This window comes from Etheostoma cragini, chromosome 19, assembly GCF_013103735.1.
Source record: "Etheostoma cragini isolate CJK2018 chromosome 19, CSU_Ecrag_1.0, whole genome shotgun sequence".
Taxonomy (NCBI): Eukaryota; Metazoa; Chordata; class Actinopteri; order Perciformes; family Percidae; genus Etheostoma; species Etheostoma cragini.
In genome coordinates this window covers 1,495,082-1,504,315 of record NC_048425.1, presented here as the reverse complement: position 1 = coordinate 1,504,315, position 9,234 = coordinate 1,495,082, and the positions used below count along the sequence as shown (strand labels likewise).

The window sequence follows — 9,234 nt, the reverse complement described above, 5'->3', positions numbered from 1 at the left end:
GTTAAAATACAGGGGGCATAAGTATACACCCCCTTATGTTAAAATACAGGGGCATAAGTATACACCCCCCTATGTTAATTTAATGTTACAAAATACAATGTCATAAAATCTTGTTTTATTTATTTAATATTGAACACTTTGAGACTCCTTATGGACATGTTTTAGTCACTAAAGAAGATGTTTCCTCAAAACAAAGAGAGAGTAGAACACAGTGGTTTTAATAATAAATAAATAACACAAAAAACATAAAAGTACAACATCCTTACCTGCGGTACTCGCGTGTCCGGGTGTCACTAAAAGAGACAGACAGCTGGTTACTGTTCAGCACTCTGAGGATCTACCCTTGTGTTGTCCTTCGGGTCCCAAAGACCCTCCTGAATTCAATCGTGTTTTTCTGCTACCAGAGCCCCATCTTCTGGGGTACCTGGACCCGTCCTGCACCCCAACGCGTATCCCACTAGCGTCATCTCATCCTCCGGGGGTCCCTTGGGACCCGATGGACGAGGCGGGTTTGTGGTGGAACATACGTATAATTGCATAAAAGTAAATAAGGGTCTCCAAAGACCCGAAGAGTGAGGCCCCGACAGCAGTTGACATGAAATAAAAAGGCCCCGGGGACCCCGAAGCGCAACGCCAGGCTAAAACAGAATGTAAATAAGGTAAACAAGTCCCCTTGACACAAAGGACAACACAAGGGTTGATCCAAATTTAAAGAATTACACCGTCGGTTCAAGCCCTCTAGTGGAGAACAGACGCAAAATACATTTACACAGTTGTTTTCCTAGTTAATCTATTTTTTTTTGGTTCTAAAATGTCCAAAAAACAGTGATAAATGTAATTATTTTCCATTTTACCAAGGTGATACCTTCAAATTGCTTGTTTTAATGTTACAAACTATATTCAGTTTATTATCATAAAGGTATATTTAACATTGAGTAATTGATTAGTTAATTTACAGAAACATGTTATAAAACATCGCAGGAAAGTAATTTTTCATGCAAAATTGGCAGAAAATGTTTTTTCCGCCTCTCAAATAATGAGATTACTTTCTCTTTTCTGTGTTTTATATCATAATAAACTAAATATCTTTGGGTTTTGGATTTACAAAACAAGGTGTTTAAAGGTCATACCCTTTACTTACTGAAACTGGGACATTTTATAGTAATGATAAAAACAATTGGTTTGTAATTAAGAGAAATCAACTCAGATTTTGAGAAACTGGGATCGATCATTTTTCACTGTTTTCTCGAATAATAATAATCAAAAAAATATGATTACATTTTAAGCTTGATTAGTCTGGCTGCACTCTCTGAAGTGACAAAACAAGCATTTGGGTGTGTGTGTGTTTGTGGGGTGATGTGTGCGTATGTTAAAGTGTGTGTGTCTGTGTGTGTTTGAGTGTGTGTGTGTGTGTGTGTGTGTGTTTGAGTGTGTGTGTGTGTGTTTTTTGAGTGTGTGTGTTTGTGTGTGTGTGTGTGTGTGTGCGTTTGAGTTTGTTAGTGTGTGTTTGAGTGTGTGTGTTTTTGAGTGTGTGTGTGTGTGTGTGTGTTTGAGTGTCTCAGTGTGGCAGTTAGAGAACATGACCATGTGTGTGTGTGTTTGAGTTTATTAGAGTGTGTTTGTGTGTGTGTGTGTGTGTTTGAGTGTGTGTGTGTGTGTGTGTGTGTGTGTGCGTTTGAGTTTGCTAGTGTGTGTGTGTGTGTGTGTGTGTGTTTGAGTGTGTGTTAGAGTGTGTGTGTGTGTGTCTGTGTTTGAGTGTGTGTTAGAGTGTGTGTGTGTGTGTGTGTGTGTTTGAGTGTGTGTAAGAGTGTGTGTGTGTGTGTCTGTGTTTGAGTGTGTTGAGGCAGTTAGAGAACATGAGCATGTGATGGTTGTGGTTTAACACACAGGAAGACAGACTCTGTCACACAGCCCTCGCTGACACGTCGTCTGTGAGCTACCTGGTGTAAACGAGGTCCCGGCCGTTGCTGTGGAAACCATTGTCCTTTTAACATCAACACCCTCCGTCACGGCCTCGGTCTTGATGGCCGAGGTGGATGTCTGTTCCTCAGCTTCCTTTCTCGTTCCAATCACGTTGTCTGAACTGTTCTGGGTCTGTAACAGGAGCCAGAGGCAGACGGTTTGTTTTAACCCTCGTGTTGTCCTCGGGTCAAATTGACCCGTTTTCCTACATCAGTGTTCTTTTTAATTCCCCAAAATAACATGATTGATTCCACCCAACGCTCTTTGCCAAGTACACATCTCTTCTTTCATCAATTTTGGGGCGTCTTATTCAATTTTGAAGCATTGTAAAACAAATTGAAGTGTTGTTGAAATAGTATTGAGTAAAAGTTGACATATTCCAGTCTGTGATTATCATCAACATCCATTCCTTTAATTTTAGTCTCAATAATTCCTAATTTCTGCTTTTCTAACTCAAACATTAGGTATACTTTCCTAAAAATGAGTTTTATTGACCATAAATTCCCAATATAACTGTAAAACTAGTGTTGAAAACATAAAAAAGTGACAAATGTTGAAAAAAGTGTTGCAAAAGGGATATAAACGTAAGAAAAAGTTTTTAAAAAATTGATTAAAAGTGTTGATTTTCTTTTTGACGGGTAGACAACACAAGGGTTAAAGCTGACCTAGAGCTGCTAGATTATGGAAAAAAATCTAAATCACAGCTGTTTTGGTCGATATTGAAATCAGGATTATTTAACAACATTAACTCTTATTGACTTTTGGAAAGATTTTGCATTTATTGGATTAAAAAAAACAGCAAAAAAGTTAAACAACAACAAAAAAAAGTATTAAATGAAGTACTCTATTGATATGGGTAACACTTTAGGGGAACACCACCAGCTGTGACATCAACTCACTCAACTTCACTCTGCTCAACATCTGTTGTTTTGCTGTTGTATAATATTTGTTTTGCTGTTGTATAATATTTGTTTTGCTGTTTTATTATGCATAGTATTTGTTTTGGTGTTTTTACTATATGAATACCCTGTGCGGCGTCCTTGAGTGCCGAGAAAGGCGCCTTTAAATAAAATGTAATATTAGTGTTATTACCATTACTTGTGTAGGTACTGGTAAATTTTCAGAAGATACCCAGCCCTAAGATTCACTGTAACTGAAATAAAAAAGTAAAAGTGTGCCAAAGAACAATGTAAACAGAGATGTCTCCGTATCAGCTGCACTCTTTGATACAGTACAAGTACAGTATTTGTACACCAAAGCCATGACTGGTCATGAAAAACAAGCTTTCTTGGGATTACTACTGCTCTTCTTTGCCTATATTAGAGCCTCTTATAATGTGACACTTTATAAAGAAGATTGATTCTGGTGATCCACGAGAGCGATAGCATTAGCATGTGTTAAATAGTCAGGACGTGTACATTCACCTGTCACAGCAACAATGTGGAAACAACCTGAGAAAAGTCTTTAAAAAGCCTCCTGGATCAGCTGGAAAATGCACCGTCACAAAGCTGAAGACAGCGCTGTTTTTTTAGGAAAATGTTTTAGAGATTTGTGGTTCTTAAAGGACAGCAACGCTACAAACTTATGATGATCTTATAAAACATTATGCATTGCTTTAGATCTAGCATGGATCCATGCAGGTACATTTCCAAGATTTGGAAATCCAGAGTTCTGCGGAGAGCACAATTACTCTGGCATTGAGTAATGCTGCTCATTAACTATGCCCTGGTAGCCGAGTTGCACCAATTACATCAGTGTATCTGATGTGGGAGGGACCAGAGGCAAGCTGCACCAATCACATCGGTGTAGCTGATGTAGGCGGGGCCAGAGGCAAGCTGCACCAATCACATCGGTGTAGCTGATGTAGGCGGGGCCAGAGGCAAGCTGCACCAATCACATCAGTGTATCTGATGTAGGCGGGGCCAGAGGTGAGCTGCACCAATCAAATCATTGTATCTGATGTAGGCGGGGCCAGAGGCGAGCTGCACCAATCACATCGGTCTACCTGATATAGGCGGGGCCAGAGGCGGGCTGCACCAATCACATCAGTGTATCTGATGTAGGCGGGGCCAGAGGTGAGCTGCACCAATCAAATCAGTGTATCTGATGTAGGCGGGGCCAGAGGCGAGCTGCACCAATCACATCGGTGTATCTGATATAGGCGGGGCCAGAGGCGAGCTAAACAAATGACAACCATCTAATCTACCGGTTAGCTCCGCTGGTAGCTAAGCGCATCCGGTTACATCACCCTGTGTGGTGTTGTGATTGGTCGGAGTGTTATTCAAGTGCGTGCAGTGAGATTTTTAAAATGCAACTTCTGGTGCCGCCCCTCAAGATGGGCGACTTTTATTACTTTAATACCAGACCCTAAATCTTTCGGATTTGGGTCTGGGTGTCCCGGCTACGAGTGAACCAGATTTTAAGACGCATTGTCCATCTTCTAGGTAATAAACTGTCAAAACCTACCTGAGAGCAACTGGCAACCTTTAATGTGGAGAAAATAACTTCATCTCTTTTTCATTATCATAACAATTATCATTCTTGTCCAAGCTGGATGTTGTGTTGTTTCACATTGAGAAGACATTTTTAAACTGCAGGATACCTGTGTCAGTCCGGCTGCATCTGTTACCGGGAGGCCTGTTGAAGGCAGACCTGTTGAAGGCAGACCTGCTGAAGGCAGACCTGTTGAAGGCAGACCTGCTGAAGGCAGACCTGTTGAAGGCAGACCTGCTGAAGGCAGACCTGTTGAAGGCAGACCTGCTGAAGGCAGATCTCGTGCATTTGCCAATGTGTTACTTTGGGGAGAAGCTGTGGGCAGCGTGGCGCGAGCAGGCTCATTTTGAGTTTCCTCCGACGGCGACCACGGGGGTGGAGTAGGGGCTGCAGACGTGAAACAGACACACAGAATCAGTCAGAAGGCCTCAGACCATCTCCCCTCCCCCATAAAGACAGATACGGGACAGAAGCAGGATGTAGGCACTGCCACCATGTTGGTAACACTGACAATTAGATGCAGAAGGGGGACTTCAAGGCCCAACATCACACAACACCGCACATTAGGCCACATCTACACACTGTATTTGGGTTTATAAACGAATATTGTTGGGTTTCTGTAAATAACATCACAGAGTCCGGTCTGGACCTGCTCTTTTATGAAAAGTGCAATATAAATAAAGTTAAATTGAATATCTTTTTCCTCAGATTGACACTTTTCTGGCGTTTCCGAGCCTCTGAAACTTTCACATTTGGAGAAAACCGTTTTGACTAAGACCAAATTAATCAATTAGTCGACTAACCGACTCGGACCGGGGCAGCTCTAGGATGGGGGGGGGGGGGGGGGGGGGGGGGGGGGGGGGGGGGGGGGGTTATGTAACTAAGTACATTTACTCCAGTACTGTACTTGAGTCCAAATGTTGAGGTACTTGTACTTTACTTGAGTCTACGCTACATTTCAGAGAGAAATATTGTACTTTTTACTTCACTACATTCATCTGACAGCTTTAGTTACTAGTTACTTTAGTCACTAGTTAATCTAGTAACTCCACTACATTCATCTTACAGCTTTAGTTACTAGTTACTTTAGTTACTAGTTAATCTAGTAACTCCACTACATTCATCTTACAGCTTTAGTTACTAGTTACTTTAGTCACTAGTTAATCTAGTAACTCCACTACATTCATCTTACAGCTTTAGTTACTAGTTACTTTAGTAACTCCACTACATTCATCTTACAGCTTTAGTTACTAGTTACTTTAGTCACTAGTTACTTTAGTAACTCCACTACATTCATCTAACTGCTTTAGTTACTAGTTACTTTAGTTACTAGTTACTTTAGTAACTCCACTACATTCATCTTACAGCTTTAGTTACTAGTTACTTTAGTTACTAGTTACTTTAGTAACTCCACTACATTCATCTTACAGCTTTAGTTACTAGTTACTTTAGCTAGTAGTTACTTTAGTTACTAGTTATTCTACACATTAGGACTTCCGCAAACAAACACATGAAGTTTATAACATCTGATGTGTTATTTTAGAGTAACCATAGCAACAGTATAACACCCTACAGCTGTTTAACTCCAGATGATACTGACAGACCTTCACTGAAGTAACAGTTTTAATGCAGCACTTCTATTTGTAACAGATTACTTTTGCAGTTTGGTGCTAGTACTAAACTACTACTACTTGGAAGTAAAGGATCCGAATACTTCTTCCACAAGTGGACAGTTTCCCACATCAGAGTACAGCAGACTAAAGAGACGGTAAAGGACCAGACAGATAACGTCGTTCCTTACCTGGAGGAGCTGCGGTTTCATTTTCTCCTCTGGAGAGTGAAGAAAATGCTAAAACTGGGACAGAAAGATCGAATTATGAAACCTTAAAACAACACGATGTACTTTGGACACAATGTACTTTGGACATGATGTACTTTGGACACGATGTACTTTGGACATGATGCACTTTGGACATGATGTACTTTGGACATGATGCACTTTGGACATGATGTACTTTGGACATGATGTACTTTGGACATGATGCACTTTGGACATGATGTACTTTGGACATGATGTACTTTGGACACGATGTACTCTGGACACGATGTACTCTGGACATGATGTACTTTGGACACGATGTACTCTGGACATGATGTACTTTGGACATGATGTACTTTGGACACAATGTACTCTGGACATGATGTACTTTGGACATGATGTACTTTGGACTTGATTTACTTTGGACATGATGTACTTTGGACACGATGTACTTTGGACATGATGTACTTTGGACATGATGTACTTTGGACATGATGTACTTTGGACTTGATGTACTTTGGACTGGACACACCTGGGTGCATGTTAAATACTCTGATTCTGGCTAATGCTAAAGCTAAAGTAGCGGGTGTATAAACCAATAAAAGGGAACTTAGATGAACTAACACTTAACCCTCGTGTTGTCTTTCCGTCAAAATTGAAAATTTTTATCGATATTTTTTATTACATTTTTGTCACTTTTTTTGATGTTTTCAAGACTACGTAACACTATTAACTTTAGTTTCACAATTACTTTTGGAATTTATGGTCAATAAACCTCCTTTATAGGACATTATACCTAATGTTTGAGTTAGAAAAGCAGAAATTAGGAATTTTTGAGACTAAAATTAAAGGAATGGATGTTGATGATAATCACAGACTGGAATATGTCAACTTTTACTCAATACTATTTCAAAAACACTTCCATTTGTTTTACAATGCTATAAAATTGAATAAGACGCCCCAAAATTAATGAAAGTAGAGATGTGTACTTGGTAAAGAGCGTTGTGAGGAATCAATCATGTTATTTGGGGGAATTTAGAAGAACATTGATATAGGACAACACTTAGTTAAAGGTTAACTTGTTGTTGCTAAGGTTGCAGGTTAACTTTGCAGATCTGCTGCTGCAACACGTTTCAAACGTGTCAAAAAGCCCAACGCTGGTGAGAAAACGTGAGCATTTAAGGAAGAGAAAACGCAGCTATAATATTTCTATAAAATATTCAATTTGCACATTTGCTCCACTGACTGTCACCTCCGACCTTCGACCTCTGTTCTGTCGGTTGCTTAGCTTCATATTTACACACTAACATCATTATCTGTGACTCAACATATCACACCGGTTCAGAAGTTAATGGATGAAATGATTCTCAAGTCAAATTGACCCGTTTTCAAAGTGTTTTATATCAGAAATATTAGATTTCTTTCAACCAAATTGCCCAAAAATAACATGGAAGATTCCATACGTTGTTCAGGTAACATTAACGATTACTTTCGTTGAATTTTTGGGTGTTTTCATTGAATTATGGCATTGATTTCTTTTTTTTCAATGGTTTCAGAACAGTATCCGGACTAAACTCTGACGTCTACCCATCTGAGATCCACTCAACATCCTCTGATCGTAACTATTAGTCAAAATAATTCATAATTTCTGCCTTTTTAACTAAAAACACGTGTAATTTTATATAAATGAGGTTTGTTGACCATGAATTCCAAGAATAAGTGTAAAACCTGTTATTAAACCAGCTCAGGTTTTTTTTTTTAAGCGCCAAAAGCTGGAAAAAGGGAGAAATAAATCAGAAAAAACAACAAAAACATTGGAAAAGCACAAAGAAAAATCCAATTTGGACCTGGAAGGACAGTTCATGTTAACAGGACAACACGAGAGTTAATGGATGAAATGAGTGCTTGATGAATCTATAATGTACAATGTACACTTCACGTATGGTACATATAGTACATATAGTACATATAGGACATAGTACACATATAGTTGCTCTCAGTACTGTGCACCACGTTCCCCCCCTCTCTTTTTTCAGCACCACTTACAATTTATATTTTTATGTTTTTATATTTTTATATTTGGTGTTGACGCTGTAAAGGGGTTGCTTGAATCTTATTACACAGGTACTGCACTATAATGACAATATAAGCTATCTATCTATCTATCTATCTATTAATCATCTATATATGTTACTATCTTACTATCTATCTATTTATCTATCTATCCATCTATCTATCTATCTATCTATCTATCTATCTTACTATCTATCTATCTATCTATCTATCTATCTATCTATCTTTCTATCTATCTTACTATCTATCTTACTATCTATCTTACTATCTATCTATCTATCTATCTATCTTACTATCTATCTATCTATCTATCTATGTGGACATTTCTATTTTCTCTGTAATTTCCTGATAATTTACTTTAAGTCTCTAAGTTGTCACTTACGTCGCTGCACTTCCTGTCTACAGGAAGTCCCCCCGAGTCCTTGAACTAACTTTGAAGACCTTTCAAAGAGATCCAAGTGTAGATTTAACTCTAAATCAAGGCCTTAAACATGTTTTTTTTTTCCAAGTTAAACGAATAAAGGGCCGTGATAGGCTGCTGGTCTGCAGATTTCTTCATGGCGACCAGGAGGAGAACCACGAGGCTCTCTGCATTCAACGGCTGTGAAAACAATCTCAACTCGCGCCATGGACGTTTTAAAACGAGTGCACGCGTTCATCAACGCTCTCAGTGGTGCGTCTCTGCTTCTTTTACTAATTAAACTAATTACAATCCAAGTTATACGTTATAACTTCACTCTGGAGAGCAACATGAGTAAAATAAAGCTTTTAATCTGAGGTGGAACTCACCGAGGAAGCAGAGTCGACTCCACAGCTTCATCATTGAGACAAATCTGCTTCTCTTTCTCTCTCTCTCTCTCTCTCTCTCTCTCTCTCTCTCTCTCTCT

The 9,234-nt window shown here is 39.2% G+C and overlaps 1 protein-coding gene across 1 annotated transcript in view; it reads right to left on the bottom strand.

The window, feature by feature from the left end:
* Window positions 1-9,228, bottom strand: part of LOC117962048 — a 14,898-nt gene extending 5,670 nt beyond the window's left edge. Inside the window, exons 1-6 of the mRNA XM_034901091.1 lie at window positions 9,137-9,228; window positions 6,257-6,310; window positions 4,720-4,842; window positions 4,565-4,599; window positions 1,941-2,094; window positions 267-293 (exon numbers count right to left, since the gene is read on the bottom strand). Of these exons, the coding sequence (XP_034756982.1) occupies window positions 267-293; window positions 1,941-2,094; window positions 4,565-4,599; window positions 4,720-4,842; window positions 6,257-6,310; window positions 9,137-9,170 (427 nt within the window). The 5' untranslated portion in view covers window positions 9,171-9,228. The remainder of the gene's footprint in view (window positions 1-266; window positions 294-1,940; window positions 2,095-4,564; window positions 4,600-4,719; window positions 4,843-6,256; window positions 6,311-9,136) is intronic.
* Window positions 9,229-9,234: the final 6 nt, after the last annotated feature.